The sequence below is a fragment of the Ctenocephalides felis genome, unplaced genomic scaffold (assembly GCF_003426905.1).
Source record: "Ctenocephalides felis isolate EL2017-DRISC unplaced genomic scaffold, ASM342690v1 CF-g0.4_SCAFFOLD_03571, whole genome shotgun sequence".
NCBI classification, from domain to species: Eukaryota; Metazoa; Arthropoda; class Insecta; order Siphonaptera; family Pulicidae; genus Ctenocephalides; species Ctenocephalides felis.
Window position 1 is genome coordinate 28,148,298 of NW_020539725.1, and position 25,232 is coordinate 28,173,529.

Consider the following 25,232-nt stretch of genomic DNA (forward strand, 5'->3'; position numbering starts at 1 on the left):
ATATGAATTCAAATATGAATGTAGAAGCGTCGATGCACGGCCAGAACAGATACAGCGTTACTGAAACGATTTACATTATACAGAGTATGGAGTTAATCGAAATGGCTTCTGAAATAAATTACTTATTATTCAATGGCCAAAAAAAATTTGCCATTTAACGGTGCTAATCTTTATTATTCCGGAAAGTTATTATAAATACTAAAAGTTATGATTATACCAAGTTCTTTCCCACTAATATCTCAGTTTTTTCAAAAAGTGGAGTTAGTCGATGTGTGCACTGAGCGACTCATATATGGTTTTTCTATGAAAATATGTAAAAGTTGCCCAAACTTATAAGCAGTTTGCATTTAAGCATCTAAATTAAATATTCACACACAGAGAAATAAATAAAAAATATAAATATTATAAAAATGGTTATCAAGACGAATTAACTCAAAAAAAAAAAACACATATTGATACTAAAAAAAGAAATTTGTGATCATTCTTAATGATGTTATACGGCAGTTATGTTTCACTTCATTAATGGTGTGTCTGAATAAAGGTAGATATATGGTAAAGTTTAAATCAATTCCTTGATTTTGTGAAAAACATCTATTATAGTTAGTTCGCCATGGTTTGATACATCATCATGATATGTTACCCTTAAAATCATTCGCAAAAGGCTAATTAACTAATAAATATTCGTCAACAAGTCTCGTTAAACTATTGCCAAATTCCGTAAGCACTCAACAGCGATCGACAACGAGATACGGTGTCGATGTATTTCGGTCTGAGAATTTGCAAGTTTGTTTTGTTCTAAATTCAATGCAGTACAGTCATTTCCTATACAAAAACGTACTCGTACCAGAAACCAGAGACCAGAGGCTGCTCTCGAGAGTGGCTTGAGCTTTTGGTGAGCTAATTATCTGTGAGTCAGTAAACAAGCATCGCGCGCTAATAAATCTTGCGCTTAAAGTGTTTCGCGGCGAAGCCCCCCATGCGAATGCCGCCGTGTGACAAATGGTTGAGAAACCAATTCAATTTCAGTATAAATCTTTTATTGTTTTGTCGTTCTTTCATTAAACTTCAGTTTTATCACGCCAATGAGAATTTATCAGTTTTCTGCGACTTGTATTTAATTTGAAATTAGAGAAAAATGTATTTTACCAAAAAAGTTTATCTAAACTCACGAGAAGAGAAAATAGAGAAGCAGAAGCATGGAAAGGAAAATGCTTATAAATGAATAAAAAATTTGATCAATAATTTGAGGTGCCTTTCACACCATGAATTTTCCTTCAGTCAGACTACTCTTTATTATTTATTGAACTCTTCATAGGAAAGTGCATAAAACATACTTTTTTTCTCTTTGCAGAAAGAAAAATTTTAATTTAGAGAAGCAGAGTCAGAACACACAATGTTCTTTTTGAAAAAAAATTTTTCTATATTGTTGTGCATTGATCTTATTCATTGTTATTAACGGTTTATATACAAACTACGTTATATATGATGATTCATCACTTACATACATTGTTGGTACAAGTGCAAGTGCATCGATCGTATTGGTTATCAAGAAAGGTTTATAAAATAAATATACAAACTACGTAAAAGACCTCATTACACAGTCGCCTAAAAATCGTTGATACATTGTATTACTCACATACTGCACACTCACACAAGTAAATTAGTAGCTTCCAATAACGAAAACAAAGCAGTTGTGTAAAATTCGCTAAAAAAAAAAGATAATATACTTAACAAGAACTAAGTCTAAGCTATTTAAATATCATTTTCTACTGTTTATTTTACAAATAGTTTTCTCCTTTGACAAAAAACTTATTCTCATTTTCTTACATTAACTCGTATTGTATTTCATTGAATTTAATCCCGTTTCAAAATTTTCAAAATTGTGTAATTAACCTATATTTTTCATCTTATAAGCACAATTTACTCTGTTATTGCCGAATATGCTCGTCATGAGCTCGATTCGGACGACACAAAACTGTGCGCACTGTTCGATGTGAGCGCCACCATCAGCTGGTTCAAAATTAAATTTAAAATATCTTATTTAAATTTATTTAGTATTGATATAGAAGAGTTAACTCTTATATTTCAATAATTAGTTTCGAATTCAAATGAAATTCAAAAGTGTTTTTCTCTCAACCCTATTTTAATTAACTGGGTCATTAAATAATAACGGTGAACACTTCTCGAATAATTGCCATTTCATGCAATAAGTGAGCATTTTATAATTTTAAATTAAAAACCCTCGAGTCACCCCGCCATTCGAACGCGGGGTCTGAACACAATAGTGAGGACCAACATTAGGGAACGCTTTATAATAAAGAAAACACCTTTTTCTGTACTAATATACAAAAACAGAATTTCCACGCTCCCCGGGTACAAATGCGCACACAAGTGGTCTCCTTCACCACAAAAGAGTTTTTCACGCATATTTCTTGCAATATCATCGCCAGTCAGCCTGATCGTTTTTCATTCAAGAAAAGCGAAACGAAAGCAACCAAATTACAAGCATGATTTTCATTCAAGCACTCAGATTTTTCCAAAGATTTTTTACGTTTTTTATACGCTGGAGTTACACAAGAGCTTTTGTATGGACATTCACTGCAAACGACAGAAAATGACCATCTACAGAATTAGTTTTATTGAAATAGGAAAAGGTAATATACGATGCCATTAGCAGAGTAGCAAATCATTCTCGAATAAATTTAATTTTATTAAATATACTTTTGGATGAATTAATTATATTTATTGACCCATTTAATGAAATGATGCTCGATTTAACATAGTAGATAAATAAGATACTTATTTTTTTTGAATCGTCCAAATAAGAAGACCAAAGTTTTCTTTTATACAAGAATCATCATTTCTTATGACGGCTTTGGCAAGTAGGGTAGACTAGGTACGGTTGTGCAACTTTTTTGTGATCAGGAATGATTTTCCTGATTTACCAGTTAGCTGGGAGAAAAGTAAAATAAATGGTAATTTGAACAATTTTCTGTGTGGAAATACTGAAATACTGTTCTTAAATGCAATGATTAGTCATAAATTCGAATTATATAAGAAATCAGAGAATGTCACCACCGTCAACACCCCAAGACGGTAATTTTTCTCCTATTGAATTTTCCTTTAACTTTCTCTTTTGTATTTTGTCTTAGAAGTTAGTTTTTTTTTAGTTTACCAGAAAAGGACAAGAAATACAAGTCACAAAAGTACCCGCAAAATTTGTCACAACCGTACCCAATGCACACTTTTGGAAACAAACTATCGTTATGACTGAGCTAAATTAATGATCTTTGCTAAAACTAATTGCTTATAATTAACTACAAATGTTCAACTTATTATTAAAAGAAATTGAACCAAAAAACTTAGTGTTTATTCTTTAAAAGCAATGCGGTCTACAGAATATGGTAACGTAGGGTGCTGAAATCAATGCCATAGTGGAAACTTGTTCGAACAGACATACTTGATCTTTCACTCTTTGAACGTTACCTGAAAATCGTACCCAGTCTCCTCTACTTATGATTGTTTTTAGATATACTCATGCTTGAAATTACTAGAAATTTAATTAGCTGTTGTTTCAAAAATATACTTAAATCATAAAATGATTGATTTTTCCAGTGTCAAAAATATTTTTAAAAATTGACATAGTTCCAATGAAACAATAAATTGCGAATCTGTACTTGAACGACGTTCGCAGTTAATTTTCATGTCAACATGACTAATAGTATGTTAGCGACACGGCGCATTTTCATTTGTTATCCGATACACATACACTCTCCAACATTATATATATATATATATATATATATATATATATATATATATATATATCAATGTTCAACATGCTCCCGAGAAAAGTTTACAAGGAAATCAAAAAAGCACAAAATCATGCGTGAAAAAGCATTTCTCCCTACAATCCTATTTCTTTGTCAAGTCATGGTCAATAGATTTACGTCATGTTTCAAAATTGCACACATGGTGCTATGAGGTATTATATTTACTCATATAGGAATGACCAAACCAAACCAACAAATATGAACTATTGATCAAAATTAATAAATCTAGTATAGTTCTGCATCAAAACCACATAAGGATTAAAATGTTTTTGCTCGCGTTTTAGGCATTAAAAAAACTTAAAATTCTAATTTATGTTCAAATTTAATTTAGTAATTTAATAATTCCATTAGTAATAAAACAACCTCCTCAGAAATTTCTTAATACAAAACTAATACTTGTACCTCACGTGTAACGTATTTTATAGGATTGCATGTTTTCAGTATATATTTTATTGTTCAAAGAGTAATTTTATGTTATTCAACATGCATTTCAATTGAAAATCATACTTGAAACTTGAGTGCAATATTCGATGATATTTGTTCTGAAAACCGATATTTATGTATTGATAAATAATTGATATGTCTATATAAAAATGATTCATTTATTTATTCTTTGGTTTATTTTTAAGAGTTTATTTTTTTTTAATATCTAACTGCATGAAATTATAATATATGCATAAGTAGATCACAAATCTACATATGCGAATTTTGGCAAGCAAGATTCGGCATTACTTACACGCCTCAGAATTAATGCAATGCGCTTGATTGATGCTTTCAGTCCTAACAGCCAATTAGTAATATAAAACTGCAGCTTATTCATTTGTTAAGCTGATTTGTAAAGTTAAAACAACCGTATACAAGGTAAACCCTCCTGTCAGAAAGGTAACTCAGACTATTAAAAATATATTTTTAATAATTATAATTTTACGTTATACCTTATAGTCTTTATATGTCACAACTTACTTGCTCTTAAAACTATATGTAAGATAATTTTAGTCTTATAATAAACATGTGTTTTTACCAGGTTATCGAATGGGAATTTCGTCGAGATTTTTTTAAGTTTGTAAATTTAAATTCTTAAATATAACTGCCCTATTACAGAAATTGTAATAATAATATATCATACAGAGATATGAGATAACTGTTAAGTTGCCATCTGTCGCACGCACTAGTATTAAGATTATAGGACTATTCATTTCTGATTGCTGTTCAAAATTTATAAAAAATCACATGTAGATATAAAAGTTACTTTGTCTATCAAAATGAGATGTCACATGAAATTTGCTGATCACAAACGCCCGAGTCTACAAATTTTAACATCTAGGGGCCTAATTCTTCGATGTTGTTATAGAATCGTATATTACGGTCGAATCTTCATATGAACTGGTAGTAAAAACTGTGAAAAAACTATGTATTTGCTGTGCAGTATTTGGACAATTTTTACTACCAATTTATATCAAGAAGCGACGGTAATCGTGTAAAAATAACATTTTTATTTTATCGCCAAATTGACCATTTATATTATTTAGGGTCTCCTAACATTAGAGCACACATTTCATGATTCATGATCACGATTATATAAAAAAAAAATAATGTAGAATCAAAGTGATTTTACTAATATGTTCACATTATGCAATGCAAGATGTAAAAAATATTGGAAAATTTTCTTAAATTAAAAATGATACTAGTGGGGTGTATGGCATCATGCCTTAAGGCAAATTGCTGGAACTTCCCGTACCGTAATGAAATGTTCGAAAAATATTAAATGTTTTCAAACAAACTATTATAAATAAATACTGTAACATTGTCTAATATTTATAAGAATTATGTAAACTGAATTGCAAAGTTGAAATTATTTGTTTAAAGTATATTAGAACTTTAGTCAGAATTAAAATTAAAATCGGAATTATTTTCGATATACAAAAAAAATTTTTTTTGAAAAAAAAAATGTTGGAACAAAAATTTTTTTTTTGCAAAATTAATTATTTTGTTAATACAAGCAGAAAGTTTTTTGAATTATTTAAATCGGACGCTTAGTTCCTCAAAAACTGCCATATTTTGCACATTTAGCTCTGTATCTTCAAAATAGCTGGGCCTGCCTTTACCAAAAACTAATTATCTCTTCTCCCAATCATTGCAGCAAATTGAATGTTTTTTAGATCATTCAAATCGGATGCTCCGTTCTCTCAAAATCTCGATTTTTATTTTCTACACTCTTTGCTCTTTATCTCCGTAACTGTTGGACCTGCCTTTGCCAAAAACTAATCAACACATAACCCTGTCAATAGAAATCGAATGTTTTTTGAACCATAAATAAGTGATATAGAAGATTGCTTGTGGACTGAATCGTCAAATAGGTTTTGAAATTAAAATCAAATTTGTTTTCAATGTTGTTCAAGAAAAGGATGCAATACCTATAATTAGACCCGAGTACCAATATAACAAAAACTGATCAAGAATGTACCAGGTTCACCATCGACGTCTAATCTTAATTCCACCTAATCAATCTATTATGAACACTATCCTTTTATACTGGCGACGTCTTTTGTGAAAGCATTTCTTTGAGGAAGCCATAGTCTCAAACTATAATAGCTTGCGGGATATCAGTAGTTAACCGGCGATGGTTTTAACTATAGACTCAGACTTGTGTACCAAAGAACAGAAATAACATTGACAGCGTTCTAGAAGAACGGAACGAAAATAAATCATAAACCGGCGCACATCAACGGAAATACACACCAAGCGAAGCAAACACCTTTGTTACGCTAATGCGATCGACATTGTGGGCGAAAAACAAACGATGGGAGATGAGATCTAGAGCGCGATACTAACAATTGTAGGTAGGTAGGTAGGTAGTCTTAGAAAACTATTGAACATTTCTTCAATACTTCATTTTCTTACAAATCTACTGATAAGATGTTTTTGAACAGTAAAATTACCATACTTTTTCTAAACTTATTCGCGCATTTCCCTTTAAAACTAAATCATTAACTTAACGCCTAAGACTCAATCCTGGTCTAATAAAATTATAATATTTTTAATACTTTTATACAAGATAGCAATAATTAACGCTAATATCTCTATTACACTTTATATTTCGAAATATAAAATATTTCCTCATGTCCATAAATAGTGCCTCAATCATCAATACATCTTTCTAAGAAATTCAGATTTCTTGAACTCTAACTAAAATCTAAATAAATCACAGGTCAGTATCTGATTGAACGTGAATATAATGGGCAGTCGCTTGTATCCAAAAATGAACCAATTAGAAAAGTGATATAAAATCAATACAACTTTGTAATTTCTCAAGAATCAGCCAAGTAACCTCAGTATAAACTCGACATTCAAACAAGCAACATCTTAATAATACTATAATAAGTAACATGTGAATCTTCAAAATCGTATCTTTTTATCTAAATAAACAACATTTTGAACTTCATATGATATGTTATTGGTATGATATATCTTGTAATAGTGTATTGAAAATTTTTTTTCGACGATTTTTATTATTATTTTTTCAACGGTAGATACCATAGTCTTCTAGATCATACTAAAATATTACGGCCCTACGACAACTCGTTTAGCTTTGAAAATTCGTCAAAGTTTGCAAAAAATATTATCGTTTTTTTGACATTTGTCAAAATTAGATCTTTCATCGACGTTTGCCCAAAAACGCCTGAACCGATTTCAGAAATTTAAAAACCATTTGATGTGTCTCAATGAGGACTATCGCTTGTCAGTCTTTGTGCGACGATCGGCCAGGCCGTTCCTTTGAAATTTGGAAAAAAGTGTTAAACTTTTCATTCACATTTAAGCTCATACTACCGAAGCGATTTTAAAAAAACAAAAACTGTTCGAAAGATATTAGTTGGAAATGATACTGATTAGTTTTAGGTGGAAATCTACCAAACCGTTTTCTTGTAATTCGTTGCCGATATGTATGAAACTTTTTTTTTGTTGATATACATCATAGTCTTATACAACTTACAGAAATATTACGGCTTTACGACAAGTAGTTTAATTTTAAAAATTCATCAACATTTGAGAAAATGAGTAGTTTTTTGACGTTTGTTAAAATTAAAATTAAACTATTCACTTGGAATATCGTCTTAATGAACATACTAAAGCATTAAAATCCTACGGAAACTGGTTCGATTATAAAAATTATTGATTTTTGAAAATTTGCTTTTAGAAAATACTCAAGAGTCAACGTGTTCGTTCGCTTTCAATCATGTATAATAAATCCACCCGGAACACTTTTAATCACTCATAAATTAATTAATTTTTTATTGATTAAGTCGATTAATTACACATATCGGGAAGTTCATGTAACTTGCCTCAATGCGAAATACCAATACCAACTAATTTAGCTCATAAATTAAGTAGGGTAACATGTGAAATATTAACGTTGAATTTAGATTTAGATACGCTTTAAATATTATGAACTCTGTCTGTAAATTCAAAAGTAAGGTTTACTTTCAATAAACGATATAAACTTTTAGCAATTTATTTCCGCATTTACGATTGTATTTAAATTAAAATCATTTTCTAAATGTAAACCCCTATATGATTTATATATGTATTACAAAAACAATTTTAAAAATCATCTCAAAACTACGAAAATACCTTGGCATTAAAAAATCTATCAATAACGAAGGTATCATCAACAATTTAAGCAAAGCTTTTATTAATTGAAAAATAAATCTATTTTCCAACCATCATACCGTAATATCTATGCAATTATTCACATTGTGCATTATAATTATACTCTCAGATTTAAAATGTTAACCATTAATTAACGTCATTTTTTCATTCAAGTACTACGTTTATTTTTATGAACGAGATGACATGTGCCATGTAATAAATGATGTGACATATGAATGGTATAGTATTAATAAAAAGACCTTAGAATCGTTACTCATTTACTATACAAAAGCATTGTAAAAATATGAACTATCTTATGAAATGAGCACAGAAACTACTTTCTAAAAGTTATAAATTACATAAATTTGAAAAAATAAAAAAAATGATTTTCAGTTATGTTTTTTTTTTTTTTTATTATTTTATTGGCTTTATAAACTGGTACATTAGCCATATACTAAATTACATAATATCTACGCTATCTCTTACATATATATCATTGTTTTATGTATATTGCATTTATAATTTTATATTATTACATTTGATGTAAATATAAAGAGCTCCATATAATCTTGTATCTGTCATCACTGTTATAAAATTAATTGGAAGGGAGATTTTTTGTTTAATTATTTCCTCCCATAGTTTTTGTCTGCCCTTTTCCCAACGTTTACACTCCATGATGATGTGCTCTGCATCCGCCCTAGTCGCTTCGCCCAAGCAGTAGCAACTAGGATCGATATCGATCCCAATTCTGCTTAGGCAGAACGGAGCGTAAGAATGATTTAGTCTTAATCTACACAATGTTGTGTAAAACGGCCGACACTCCTTAAATCCGTCATACCATGGTTTGACTGGAATTTTTCCTTGTATCATACCATAAAATTTACCTTTAATTCTAATAGATAACTGAAAATCCAAATGCCAAATGTTCCGTATGTTTGCTCTGTTAAATCTTTTTATGTCTCTATAAGATATTCCATCCGCAGCAACAGTCCCTGTATTTATTGCATCTTTGGCGCCGTTATCCGCCGCTTCGTTGCCAGCTATCCCAATATGACTTCTTACCCATACAATGCGTAACTCCCAATTTTTTGATAATATCGCATGTATGTCATTTAGAGTATCTATCGTTAATAATGACGGGTCCTTTCCCAACGACAACATGCCCTCAAGAGCAGACCTGCTATCGCTGATTATTACCGATTTCTTCACATTATGTTCATCAATATACTTTACGCACCTATTAATAGCATACATTTCCGCTGTATATATCGACGCATCTTTATCTAGTTTATATTTTGTGAAGGAATTTGTCCCCTGATGGTAAAAACACGCACCAACACCATCTGAATTCTTCGAACCATCTGTATAAAATCTATCATAGTCTTCAAATGTTTCATGTATACTTCCTTCGACCTCCATCCTACATTTATTGGTATCTCCGCTATAGTGCGCATTGGCGAAATCGATTTGAATTATATTTTTCAAATTAGAAGAAGTAACATCGTATTTGAAATGAAATCTTGAGGTTGCAGTCCAAGTTTGTAAGAGATTACATTTTTCTACCACTTCACGATACGCAGTTATTAGTATAGGCCTCTTCCTATTTCTCCAGTATGGGCTGTTCAGTTCATTATTGATCTGATTCACATTCTTTAATACTACGTTGTTAAATTTCATTCTATCTATGATAAAGTTTGAAGCCAATAACCTCCTTCTCAAGTGTAAAGGATATATGTTAGCTTCAACATGTAACGCATTGATAGGCGTGGAACGCATGACCCCCAAACAAGACCTCAAAGCTTTGTTTTGAATTATGTCTAGTTTGCTAAGTACACTTTTGGATGCGTCGCCATATATGAAACTACCATAATCCAACTTAGATAGTATTAATTGCTTATATATTCTAAGAGAAATCTTGATATCAGCACCATAATTTATGTGATTAAGAAACCTGAGAATATTCAGTGCTTCTTCACATTTAGAGACTAGATAATCAATGTGTGGTTTCCACTTTAATTTGTCATCAATAAGTAGCCCGAGGCATCTAATTGTAGGTTCAACCTTCAGAACATAATTGCTTATGCTGATATAGTCTGGAATTATAGACTTCCTATGTCTTGTAAAGAGGCTTATTGTACTTTTATTTTCTGACAAAACAAACCCTAACGATGTGCACCAGTTATGGAAGAGTTGCATTGTTATATTCATTTTATCAATAGCCTCATTCAAAGTATGAGCCTTATGTAGAAGTATAATATCGTCTGCATACTGCATAATTTTGACTTCCAGATCTAGCTCGGTTTGTAACTTGCAGGTATATAGATTGAATAATAGCGGACTAAGAACGGATCCTTGAGGTAGTCCTTCTTTCATTTTACGTGGTCCAATTTGTAAATTGTTACACCTAAGATTGATTCTGCGGTCTGATATTAGATGGTGTATATGAAGAATAAATCTTCTTGGCATCTTGATATGTTATGTTTAGAAAATAGCTAATTAAAAATAAATAAATTTGGGTATGAAATGACATATAAACATGATACTCTATTATTATGATACCTGTGTGATATTAATGTTACCTGTTATATGAAACTACAAAAAATGCAATATTAGTCAAATACTATACTTAATGGAGACAACAGGTTGCAGTTGATACTGTATTAAGTCGATTTGATTTGAAGTAGAATAATATACTTCTTATAGTAAAACATTTTTAAATGTTTCAATAAGCATTGAATAAAACAATTTTTATATGAAATTTGTGATACATGTCATACGTCAGAAAAGTCAATTTGTAAAACCATATTTAAAAATTTTGAGATTTTAGAGAAAATCAAAATAAGAAGTTGCTTTGAATGATGATATATTTGAATAGTCCTAAAATTCTAAATTTACCTAACAATTTTTTACTATACTATACAGAAGCAATGGAAAAATACATATCAATCGTTCATAGTTTTCAGAACAGCCAATTTCTCATCACCTTCCTCTTAGCTTTGGAAATGACACATATAAAGCGCAAATTAGCACATATTCTCTTACCAGAACACGTGCACGCCCATCATAAGCTACACATTTACATCGATACATTTTAACGATAATATATGTACGAAAAGTTTATAAATAGTCCAACACCACGCCACATTAAAACTTGTCAATCAAACCTTTGAAGCGTTTCGTTCGGAAATAAATACACCCGTCTCAACTTAAAACAGTTCACATTCACTAATGTAAGAAATGAGAGGCTAATGTATAATTATTTGAGGAGAATGAGAATTGTCTATAATCTCAAAATAGTGCACAAATTGCGTAAATAAATGGAAATCGCAAAAATTTGGGTGACACCAAATTTAACATTTGCTAAATAAGTTTAAATTTTATTTTTACATAAATTGAAAGAAAATATAAAACAACTAGTGGGGTGGGTGGCATCGTGCCTTAAGGCAAATTGCTGGAACTTCCCGTACCGTAACGAAATGTTCGAGGATTACTGAATGTTTTCAAATAGATTATTATAAATATTGTAACATTGTCTAATATTTATAAATATTATATAAACTGAATTGCAGAGTTGAAATTAGTTGTAAAATATATTAGAACTATAGTCAGAATTAAAAATAAATATTTTCGATATACAAAAAACTAAAAAAAAAAGAAAAAAAAAAAAAAAAGAGAAATTTTTTTTCTCCAAAATCGATTATTTTGTTAAGACAAGCAGAAAGTTCTTTGAATCATTTAAATCGGACGCTTAGTTCTCTCAAAAACTGCCATTTTTCACATATTTAGCTCCGTATCTTCAAAATGGCTGCGCCTGCCTTTGCCAAAAACTAATAAACACTTCTCCCAATCATTACTAATTGAAAGTTTTTTAGATCATTCAAATCGGATACTCCGTTCTCTCAAAAATACGATTTCTATTTTCTGCACTCTTTGCTCCGTATCTCCGAAACGGCTGGACCCGCCTTTGCCAAAAACTAATCAGCTCTTTTCCCTATCAATAGGAATCGGATGTTTTTTGAACCATTCAAATCGGTTGATCCGTGCGCCCTAAAACGTGACTGGAAATTTGTATCCACACATACATACACACACACACACACACACACACATCCATTTTTTCTGAGGTATGCCAAAACGTTCAGAAACCTTCAAAACGTCGAGAAATAAAAAAAATTTCAATTCCGATTTTCGACCCATTACAATAACTTACCCTACGGGAAGTTAAAAAAATCAAATAGAATAACAATAAGTCGATGTACAATGAATTTCATAACCCAAAGAAATGGCAATGACTTTGAAAATAATAAAGAAAGAGAATTCGAAGCCGATTAACATGGTATACAACCATCATATACTGAAAAGTATCGAAAAAAAAGGCAGCAAAAATGGATAGTAAATGAGGACTAAAAATGATGACTAATTAAAATTTCTTCACAATAAATTCAAATTTGCAAACTAAAAACGTTATTAAAAAAAGCATCTTTATTACCGCAGAATTAGTCTCTTCTTTGGCTCAACTCACAAATTCCACTGAATGGAAACATGCAATAATAACATGTTAAGTATTACATTTTCTATACTTAAGTAAGTTTATAATAAGTTTAGCAGCACTAAAACTACTAAATTAGTACTAAACCTAACTTTTAATAAATATTCTTTTAGATCAGTCCTTATTCTTACAATAGGGAAAATCCAGATAAAAATGAGATATTGAGAGATATTGGGATAATTAGCAGCAATGTCAGAAGTGTCAGTAAATGTTTAACAAGCATAGGTCAAAATATTAACATTGAATTAAGTAATTAATAATTTAATATTAAATCTAAAATTTATTAAAAAGTGTAAATTTAAATTTATTAGTATCTTTTCATTTCTTCATGTTCCATATTACAATCCTCTAATGAATAATGTAAAATAAATGCAGTTGAATTAAATTTAGCGTATGGCATAAGAGGCACAAATTTTGTTATTTAACCTATTATCTGGGCCAAGAGAAAGAAAATTATATAGTAACTAAAAACATTTGTTTACGTTAAAATACTGAAATACTGTTCTTAAATACAATGGATTAGTCATAAAATGAAATAATATAAGAAGAGGGCGTATACAACCCTTCCACACCCTCAAGACGTGTACCTAATATACATTGTTGAAAACAAATCATCGTTATAACTGTTCATTAACAACTAATAAACTTCAACTTACAGCAAAATAACTAATAAAGTGATGTATCTGTATGTATACAAGTAGCAGTTATTAAAAAAAAAACAAAAACAAAAAACTTACTTATAACTCTTTAAAAGCAATACGGTCTATACTTCATCATTTCCCTTTAAACCCTATTTCAAAATAAGTATAGTTTAGATGTTTTGACGACTGTCACTACCGTACCCTGGCACAACCGTACCCCGTCTCCCATACTTAATATATCAATTAAGTAAATTTTTCATTTTAGTTGATTATTGCAATTAGAATGTATTTTATAATAGTCAAACAGCTCATTTTCATTATTCAAATCATGAAACTAATTGTAAGTAATATTGTTCGCAATTTTGAATGCAAAAAAACGCAAGCTTCTAACAATATACAAGTAGCAATGCACAAATCTTCTGCGCATTTCATATACTCATGAAGGTTGTCATGGTTGGTCAATTTCAGCAATTTCAATAATCACATAATAAAGGTTTTTCTTTGATTGAAGTCCGTTCACGTGATAGACAACACATCAGTCGCATGAATTTTGACCACCTTAATAGTTAAGGAAGAATTAATTAAAAATCTAATATTTTGACGCATGTGTTGTTATGTACAGAAAAAATTGATTGCTGATTAAATTATAATATGTTGATCTATGACATTATGCCAAATGTAGGATTCGTGTTGACTTGGACACTGCCATATGACGTTTTCCCAAGCGCGGTGCGCCAAAGGAATTACACGTTTGAATTTCATTGCTTGCATTGTCACAAATATTGACGCGAAATGCCGGACTCGCAGCAAATTCACGATAAGCCCGGGTACTAATCAATTTCGCCTTTGTATAAACAAAGCAATTAATCAAACATTCTGCCGAACACATAGGTGTTGTGTTTTGCGGCACTAAGTCCGCAAACAATTCCTAGACGTGTACATGCACCCGACAATCGCGTGTTTTAATCAGCGAGGCTTATCGCTAGAAACGAAAGACATGGAAAACATGGCCAAATTATAATTGGAAATTGTTGTTTGTTATAAATACTTAAAATCAATAATAATTAAAAAAAAATAATAGTGATTAGTGAACTCCGAGCTGTGTTGGGAAGCCTTGTAAAAAAGTTGGGAGACCCTCCTTTTAAAAAAATGTACTAAGGTGTGTTGGCAAGTTTCATGAAAAGTTGGATTTTCAATCAGGATTGTAAAATAGTAAAATACTTGATAGATTCATAATAAAATCAACTTCGAGTAAAAATATATAATCTCACATGTAACATATATTTGGCTAACTAAAACCTTACAACTGAGGGGGCGTCTATTAATCACGCGAGCGAGTTTTTGAGGATTTTTGGACCCCCCCTCCCGCTTGGTGATACATGGTGATATTCAAAATTAACCCCGCTCTGTAAAATTACTTAAAAAAATCAGTTAAAAAATAAATACACGTGATATCTTACTATCTCACATGATATTTCGTGATTTTTTGTCTACACCCCCCAAAGAAAAACCTCACGTGATTAATAGACGCCCCCTGAATGTGAACGAAATGCGTTAGCCGTTGTCCATTTTTAGACAGGTCCAGCCGTTTCGGAGATATAGTAATAAATGTGCAAAAAATGGCAGTTTTTAAGAGAACTATGCATCCGATTTCAATTATTTAAAATACTTTGTGCTTGTATTGACGAAACGATTGCTTTTAAGAAAGAGTTTTTTATTTCACTTAAAAAAAATTTTTTTTTGAATATGGATAAATAAATCAGATTTTAATTCTAATTCTAGCTAAAGTTCTAAATATAACTTATGTACTTCAAATAAATAATTTTTGCAATTTAGTTTATATATTACTTATTATTAGAAATATTAGATAATGTTCTTCATTTTAAATGCGATTGATTAAGTTTTATTTACTTTTTATAAAATAAGTATAATGAAAGTTACATTATTTGTAATATTCTAATTCTGATGAAGCTTGACAATACATATTGTAGTACTTTTTTTTAAAGGAAAACCTTTGAAAAAGTCTTTATTCTTGTAAATTCGGAGCAAATTGTAGTACTTTTTTATTGTGAAATGCTAGTCACGGTTACGGTTCCAAAGTTTAGATAAAATAATTACTACAAAAAAGTACTACAATAACCGAAAAATGGTCAGAATTTCACCAAAGCTCTATATTGCACTTAAAAGCTCATAATTGCCGAACAACATCAGATAATCTATATCATAATTTTTTTCAGAACAGTTAAGGTTAATGCTGTGACGTCAAGGTCTGGGACACCTGTATATGTCTAATTTTATAAAATCCTTTTCATACCTTTTCAAGGTATACGGGTTCAGTGTTAACCGAAGCTATTTAAAATCCCTTCCGTTGAGATCCTTTTTCAAATTCATTATTATTAAATAAATATTATAAACAAAGGAGATAATAAATTACAAAAATAAAAAAATATCACAAACCCGAAGCCAACACACAGGTAGCTCATAGTTTTTGTTTCAAATATCCTATGTTTGCCATTGTCTATACGAGATTGTTTGATTTTCCTAACTTTTTCTACTTGCTCTACTTAACAATGGTACGCTAATGAAACCAAAGTTAATTAGTGGTACGACATGTTTTTGAAATATGTTAAAACATCAGATATTGGAGTATATTTAAGTGATTATATACGGTCTTGAATATAACTATACATTATTTATGAAGCAAAGGCAAATTGCCTGTAATTATCTATATAAAATAGGAGTATCGAAAACCGTTCGTATCGACCTAAATTGATATAATTAGTTACGAATATTGGGAAAGTTAAATTTCATTATCCACAACTAACATTACACAGATTGAAATAAAAAATGTGACTCACCATTTCTATTTTCGCTGTCTGCTGGTTTCATTTGAATGGGATGATGCATCTGAAAAAGAAAAAATAAATTATAGTAAAATAAAGCATATAACAAAAAATGTATCCAAAAAACAAAAAATATAAAACAATTAAATATAAATACATACATACACAGACACAAACACACGTCCACATACATACATCTTCTGTAAGTTATGCCAAAAATGGCTTTGTAAAGATATAAAAAAATCAATTTCGATTTTTTTGCAATTACTAAAAATTACCCTATAAGAGGTTAAAATCTCAAGGCTATGGTTTCCAACCTATGGGGCAAAATCCCTAAGTGTTTTATTTATAAAAGTTTGAATGATGAATAATTAATTATTTTCATGTGCATTTTGACATGATATTTTCTATTAATTTGTAGCCTGATAAATTAATCTTAATACTAGTTGAGTAATCATAAAATTAGATTGTTAACAAAATTAACGTAGGCGCAGCATTATTTTTCTAAAAATGTGGGGTTGTAAGCCACTGTCTTAAGCTATTATGAAAACTATAAGAATGTGTAAGAATTGAGTAATCATAAAATTATATTGTTAAAAAAATTAACGTAGGCGTAGCATTATTTTTTCTAAAAATGAGGGGTTGTAAGCCACTGTCTTAAGGTATTATGAAAACTATAAAAATGTGTAAGAATTGAGTAATCATAAAAACAGATTGTTAAAAAAAAATAACGTAGGCGCAGCATTATTTTTTCTAAAAATGAGGGGTTGTAAGCCACTGTTTTAAGGTATTATGAAAACTATAAAAATGTGTAAGAATTAAGTAATCATAAAATTAAATTGTTAAAAAAAAACACGTAGGCGCAGCGATATTTTTGCTAAAAATGAAGGGTTGTAAGCCACTGTCTGAAGGCATTATGAAAACTATAAGAATGTGTAAGAATTGAGAAATCATAAAATTAGATTGTTAAAAAAAAATACATAGAACGTAGGCGCAGCATTATTTCTTCTAAAACTGGGAGGTTGTAAACCACTCTCTTAAGGTATTATGAAAACTATAACAATGTGTAAGAATTGAGTGAGTAATCATAAAATTAGATTGTTAAAAAAAATTAAAGTAGGCGCAGCATTATTTTTTCTAAAAATGGGGGGTTGTAAGCCACTGTCTTAAAGTATTAAGAAAACTATAAAAATGTAAGAATTGAGTAATCAGAAAAACATATTGTTAAAAAAGTTAACGCAGGCGCAGCATTATTTTTTCTAAAAATGGAGGGTTGTAAGTCACTGTCTTAAAGTATTAAGAACACTATAAGAATGTGTAAGAATTGAGTAATCATATAATTAGATTGTTAAAAAAATTAACGTAGGCGGATCATTATTTTCTCTAAAAAATGGGAGGGTTGTAAGCCACTGCCTTAAGGTATTATGGAAACTATAAGAATGTAATTATATAAAATTGAAGCCATAAAGTTAAGGTAAATATAGAAAATTGTGATATTTTCTGCGTTCTATTTTTGACGTTATTTATTGTTAAATATTATTGTGTTATATAAAATGGAACAATATACATGTAACCGTGAATCAAGCTTAATAATTTGTTTGATATTTAAAATATTTTGATTAAACATAATACGAGCAATTATGAATATTATTTATATTTGAACTTAATTTACCACAATGTACTAATTTTTTAGAGAGCTTACAGGTAACATTGTCGCTAATTTAGTTATTAAAACCAAATTTTATATTAAAGGTAATATACAATAGTATTTAACTTTGAATATTTAAAGAGAAGTTCTTTTTACAACAGAAGGTTTCGTAGCAAAACTTGAGAGCTACGCATCATCAACTTTAATTTAGTTTACAATTTTAATTAAACATGACAATAAACAACTTTATATATTTCAAACATACAAATAACTACATTGTTCGAATCGAAATGAAGCAATCATAAAACCTGCGAAGTAGTAATTGATATTTTCTAAGGTATATCAAATTACTGCTACTGAACTCTTCAATATGGTTCTTATGTATACAGTTCTATACAATAAAAATATATAAATTCAATACTGCAATAAAATGCACGTATTCATGCATATATTGTATGCATTTAACTACATGTTTAATTTAGCCAGCGTCAAATAATTGTATTTTATGGTCCAAAGCCATGCAACGAAATTCCATTAATAGGTCCGCTATTAATCACAATGTGTGTGACAATTATACACCATAAAATAAAATACACTCGCATGTGGAAACATGCATATGTACAAATACTAACCTACAAATAAAATGTGGAAAAACGATATATGGCAAAAATTAAATTTGGGCGAAAGAGTTATTATACTTCAATATTGTTGGCTGGGCGAATGTTTCACTTTAAATGTTTAGGGTTGGTTTTATTACAATTCTAACCTATCTGAGGAAGAATAGAATAATAATAATGAAATAATTCTTTCAAGCTGTCTCATTTAAAAAAGTAAAGTAAAGTAAAGTTTAGATTCTAATTTTATTTCCAAATATAAAATCAATGTTCATTGAACTTAATTTTTGACAAAGCTTTGGTTTGGATTCTTATTAATAATGTTACATTTCAGGTTCCTGGATTATGAATAAATACTAAAGTAAGTAAAAATTATTTTTTGATATATTTATTTTAAATATTTCATTTTTGATAAATGCATTAAGTGCACAACGTCATGCAATATTAATTCTAGCTGAAACATGTAAGCGTTTTAGTAAATGATTTGGACTTTTTCAGTAATAATTAAAGAATTTGAAATTATAATAAGTAAATTGTAAACAAATGGATAAGAAAATTACCATTATTATTAACAAAATGTACAAAATTAATAACTCAATATGAGAAAATAGGATACGAAATTTGAAAATTAAATTAATATCTCAATATTAAGAAAAATATAAAGTATTTAGTGTCGTTTATCAACTTTGTGTCTATTAAAACAATAATGCAAAAAAAATAGTGAGCTTTATTGAGTAGCTTCAAACTTAGTTTTTAATATTTTAATAACCGATAATAATAATATTTTTTTAATTTTAATATTAATTAACTAGTGGTAAATGGCATGTTGCTTTGTAGCAAGTTGCACGTTCTTCCGGATATTCTTAAATAATCGATTTAATCATCAATAATCTACCTGTCCGTCTGCCTACCTGTCTACCTGTTTACATGTTTACCTGTTCATCTGTCCACTTGTTTACCAGACTAACCGTCTACTTATTCACTAGCCTACCTGTCTACCTTTCTACCTGTCTCTGTCTCTGTTTACCTGTCTATCTGTTTACCAGGCTAAAAGTCTACTAGCTTATCAGACTATCTGTCTACCTGTCTACCTGGCTACATTTATTAGTCATATTTTAGTTATTATTTAAAGTTTTAATTAAATTTCTGTTCTATGGCAATCTTTATAATAAAGTAATTTTTTATTATATTATCTACATTTAAAACTAATTTATTTATGTTAATGTCTAATTTCTAGATTATGAAAGTAAGTAGATAAGAGCTAATAAAAACGTTAATAAAAATTCTAATAAAAATCGCACAATATTTTGCAAAAGTTTTCTTTTATATTTCAAGAATGATATTGAAAATCTTAAATGGTTCAAATACCCAAACAAAAATTCAACGCGGATTCAAAATCAAATCAAAACTAAAAAAGAATAAAAAAGTGTCTTCTCATATGCAAAACCAAACATTATATATTGAAGTTTAAAACGCATTTCATGTCATCTATTTGCATAAAATATGAGACTATGAAAGCTCTACTCTGATTAATACAAAAGATAAACTCTGTTTGGTTCTATTAATGGAAATTTATGGAAACACACAAGTCGCTCCAACTTAAATCCCCATTCCTAATAAAGCTCTCACTATAAAACTGATAGAAAACTCATGTACTGCAGGCAAAACTGCAACAAAACGATCGTAACTATAAAATGCTTTTACTGCCCGAGCAGAAGAACGGAATGCCCCGTGATTATAATAAAAGCAGAAACTAGCTGTAAGTGGAATTCTGTCTTAAGGCAATTAAGGCATCGTGCCTTAAGGCAAATTGCTGGAACTTCCCGTACCAAAAATTATTATTTTTTTAAAAACAATTAACATTTTTGAAAAAAAATTACTTTGAAAGAATAAGATTTTGAGAAACTATAAATTGGACAAAAATAACTTTTCTTTGAAAAAAAAAATTTTTTTTTTAAAAAACATTTTTTTTTTGAAAAAAAATTTTTTTTTCTGTATTTTGACATATTGTAGAAGATCTGAAATTTTTTTGAAAGCAATCGTACTGCTTTAACTGCATAGGGACAAAATATAAAGCGCGTAAGCGCCGCGTCGCTGTCTAACGCATAAGCATTGGTACGGAACCCATAGAAATGTTAACAAAATGTATACTTATTGTTAAAATCTCTATAAAATATCTGATAATTTGATGTGCATATGTCTAATGATCATTTTTGACCGCCAAATGGCTCATTTTTTTACTTTTTCCTCCTATCTCCGAAACCGCTAGACCTACCTTCATGAAAATTTTATCGATTCTTCACCTTGTCAATACAAGTGAAATGTTTTTTGAATTATTCAAATCGGACGCTCCGTTCTCTTAAAAACTGAGTTACCGTTTTCGGCACTTTTTGCCCCGTATCTTCGGAACGGCTAGACCTGCCTTCGCCAAAAACTAATCAGCACGTCTCCTTATCAATACGAATCGAATGTTTTTTGAATTATTCAAATCGGTTGATCCGTGTTCCCGAAATCGTCGACGAAAATTTGTATCCGCCATACATACATCACACACACACACGCACATACATACATACATACATACATACATACATACATACACACACACACACACACACACACACACACACACACATACATCCATTTTTTCTAAGGTATGCCAAAATGTTCAGAAACCTTTGAAACGTAAAGATATATAAAAATTTTCATTTTCGATTTTTTTGCGATTACTATAACTTGCCCTACGGGAAGTTAATAAAAAAATATGAAACTATTCGCTAAATTGAATATTTAATGCAGCTGTCACATGCAATGTTAGATTCAGTAATGAGTTCTGGATGATTCGAGAACATATTTGTTTCATTATCGGAATATATTTACTCGCCAGACTGAAAATAACAAATTAAGCTCGCAGTTTTTCCTGGCGTAGTTGTTGCGATGTTTACTTCAAGCGAATATTATAAACTGGATTCTGAGAATTCTTATTTATTAGAACAGAGTTCAGTTCAGTCGAATTCATATTATAAAAATTTTCACCGTAGATCTTATACTTTGATATCAAATGTCAAATAAAAATGTTGAATGCCAGGAAGTACAATAAACGATGGAATACGAACATATTCAGGCAAGTACAAAAGCCTCCTCGAAGATCATCCAAACCCACTTGCGAGAGAACTATATGCCACAACAGTATCAGGGTAAGATTGAAAAAGAAATTCATGTTTCGTTATTCATTGACATATGTCAATTTTAAAAATTTTTGGCAATAGTCAGATAATATTGTATTTTTAAACTACTACTACAGCTTTACTTGTCCATTTCAAGACAGGTGTAAAAAGCACTATACAAAAAGTTCATGATATATAATTTTGGATACGAAATAGTAGTTTTCGTTTTTTTTTCTCCATCAAAAAGTGGACTTGCATTTTCCAAAATGTTTTATTAAAAATTATACATTCATACATTCATAATGCATACATAAAATCATTTATGAAACCACAAATTACTGATGAGAAAAGATACTTATATAGAAAAAAATGAAAAAAATTATAGATTGATACATTCATAATGCATACATAATATATTTTAAAGCCACTGGATAATAATGAGAGCTTAGTAGTATTAAAAAAAATCATACTTCATATGACTATACAATTCAATTTAAGATATCAACATTAAAAACAAGTGCTTACTAACTAGAGTAACCTATCAGAATTAATATTTGATAATTTTCTTATATCCTTAATATTACTGAGTGTCTTCTTTTTTATAAAGACAGATTGTAATTTAATAAAGAAGCATAAAAAATCATGTGAATATCTTAATAATTTACCTAATGAAAATCGGTAAATATTCATTCATATAATAACCTACTACTAATCTACTACCAATGAAATATTCGATTATAACATACTTATTATTAACACAGAGAAAGGTTTTCCAAAGTTGAATGATAGTAACAAGATACCATGGTTAATAATTACAATTCTGATCTAAATTTACCAAATTACACTATTTTTCATCTGACAATGTAAACGACAATAGATAGCATATTTTAACTTTTCACTAATATGCACTAAAATAGGCTAAATATTCATGTTTGGCATGGGTTCTGTATTATTATCAATATTCTCTACTATTACTATACTTATCAAAAATTTGATACAGTGGCTTTAAAATTACTATAATATACAATTATTATTCACAATACTACTTATAAACCGAAAAATGCAAAACTGTTTCTATATAATATGATGCAGTTTTGTCTGGTTCAACAAACACTACGTTCTGCAAAACCTAATCTAATTAGTTGATATTTAGTTGTTTGGTTTAGTTTAAAAGTTCACACAAATTGATATGTGATGTACCATTATATTGATATCGGAAGTGTTTGATGGCGATAGTGATGGACTTTGGGTTTTTCATTTGAATGGAATCAAATATTTTGTTTCAGATGAAAATCGGTAAATATTCATTCATATAATAACCTACTACTAATCTACTACCAATGAAATATTCGATTATAACATACTTATTATTAACACAGAGAAAGGTTTTCCAAAGTTGAATGATACTAACAAGATACCATGGTTAATAATTACAATTCTGATCTAAATTTACCAAATTACACTATTTTTCATCTGACAATGTAAAACGACAAATAGATAGCATATTTTTAACTTTTCACTTAATATGCACTAAAATAGGCTAAATATTCATGTTTGGCATGGGTTCTGTATTATTATCAATATTCTCTACTATTACTATACTTATCAAAAATTTGATACAGTGGCTTTAAAATTACTATAATACTACTTATAAACCGAAAAATGCAAAACTGTTTCTATATAATATGATGCAGTTTTGTCTGGTTCAACAAACACTACGTTCTGCAAAACCTAATCTAATTAGTTGATATTTAGTTGTTTGGTTTAGTTTTTAGTATGTATTTATTAAGTAAGGTGTAACAAAACCATTTAATCATTTATCAAATGATGATTCTCCTTAATCCATATCTGTGCTAGGTGTGTTATCTTTCGCCATACAATATTATTGACACGTGTAATACAATCGAAAGCCTGAACCATATAACATTCTTTTGACATATTCTTTATGTGACAGTAACACGATATTTCAACAAAACGAAATAGCACCTAGAAGTACATCATGTTATATATATATATATATATATAAATATATATATATATATATATATATATATATATATATATATATATATATATATATATATATATATATATATATATATGATAAATGATTCTAAATCCGATCCAAATTTACGAACGATTTTATGGTGCTAAGAAAGATGCTTATAATAAAATCCTTTTATCCCCAACAAGTTTGCAATACATTATGTATGATGTGAGTACTTCAATTTAACTTTTAATATACTTCTAATGCAAAGTGCTGATTGAAAAGGTTATACTAATAATTGAATTGAAGAACATTACATTCATAAAACGAGAACATTTTTATCTTAAGAAAAATATTGCAAAAGTCGAACTGCTGATATACTAATATACTATAACTGCTTACAGTTGCCCTGCCATTTGATTTAACTAATTTTGTAACATAATATTACATCTTTTTTTAAATTTTGGAACATCAAATTTTTGTTGCATCAAAAGTTTTGATGCACATTCCCTAATCTAGGGTTATTAGAAGGCAACCTAGCTGTTGACCATTCTTTTCATTTGAGATTATATTAGACACACTTCCAATAGTAATGTAAATCATCATTGCATCGATGCCACAAACTTGATATCATAACTAAGATCTATAATTTCAAGTAAAAATCATTAGAATGTTGGTAATGAATCTAGGACCAGTGATTGCTAATTCGCGTTTTTACCACAAGACAGATTTTTTACCATGGTCAGCTTTTATTGGTCAGCTACCATCTACTACCTAAATTTTGTTCAAATACGTTACATTCTTTTCAACTTTGTTATATTTTATAACCCACATGTCTTTCTATGAAAAAATGTTTATGACGAACTCAGAACATCCATGTCACTAGAAGTTTTTAAAATAAATGCATATTAATATGTTTTCTTGTTAAAAACATACTGATATCAGATCTGCGTTCGGTTCAAAATATGATCAAAAACGTTTTTTAATTTTTTAAAAATTATCATCAATAAATGCATCATAAAAATAGAGTACTTCCAGAATTCAAGCTAATTTAGTGACTATAGCTAGACGCCCTAGTAAATATTTTAAAATTTGTGGAAAAGTTGTGATAGTTTGAAAAAATATAATATTAAAATACGATTTTGCAGTAGATATCTTTCTAAAACTTGGAAGGTGATCACGAATGCTTAGAACAAAACAAACGTCATAAGTTTTTTTTAATTTATATAAAAATATTTAATTATAGTGTTATTTATATTAATTTATTATGGAACTTATAATTTCCATATTAGTCACGGTTTTA

General features: G+C 29.4%; 1 protein-coding gene across 3 annotated transcripts in view; it reads right to left on the reverse strand.

The window, feature by feature from the left end:
• The window catches only part of LOC113386812 (CUGBP Elav-like family member 1), a 457,260-nt gene that overhangs the window by 85,904 nt on the left and 346,124 nt on the right, over positions 1 to 25,232 (reverse strand). For all 3 annotated transcript variants that reach the window (XM_026624571.1, XM_026624572.1, XM_026624570.1), the window contains exon 7: positions 16,529 to 16,577. In XM_026624571.1, the coding sequence (XP_026480356.1) occupies positions 16,529 to 16,577 (49 nt within the window). The remainder of the gene's footprint in view (positions 1 to 16,528; positions 16,578 to 25,232) is intronic.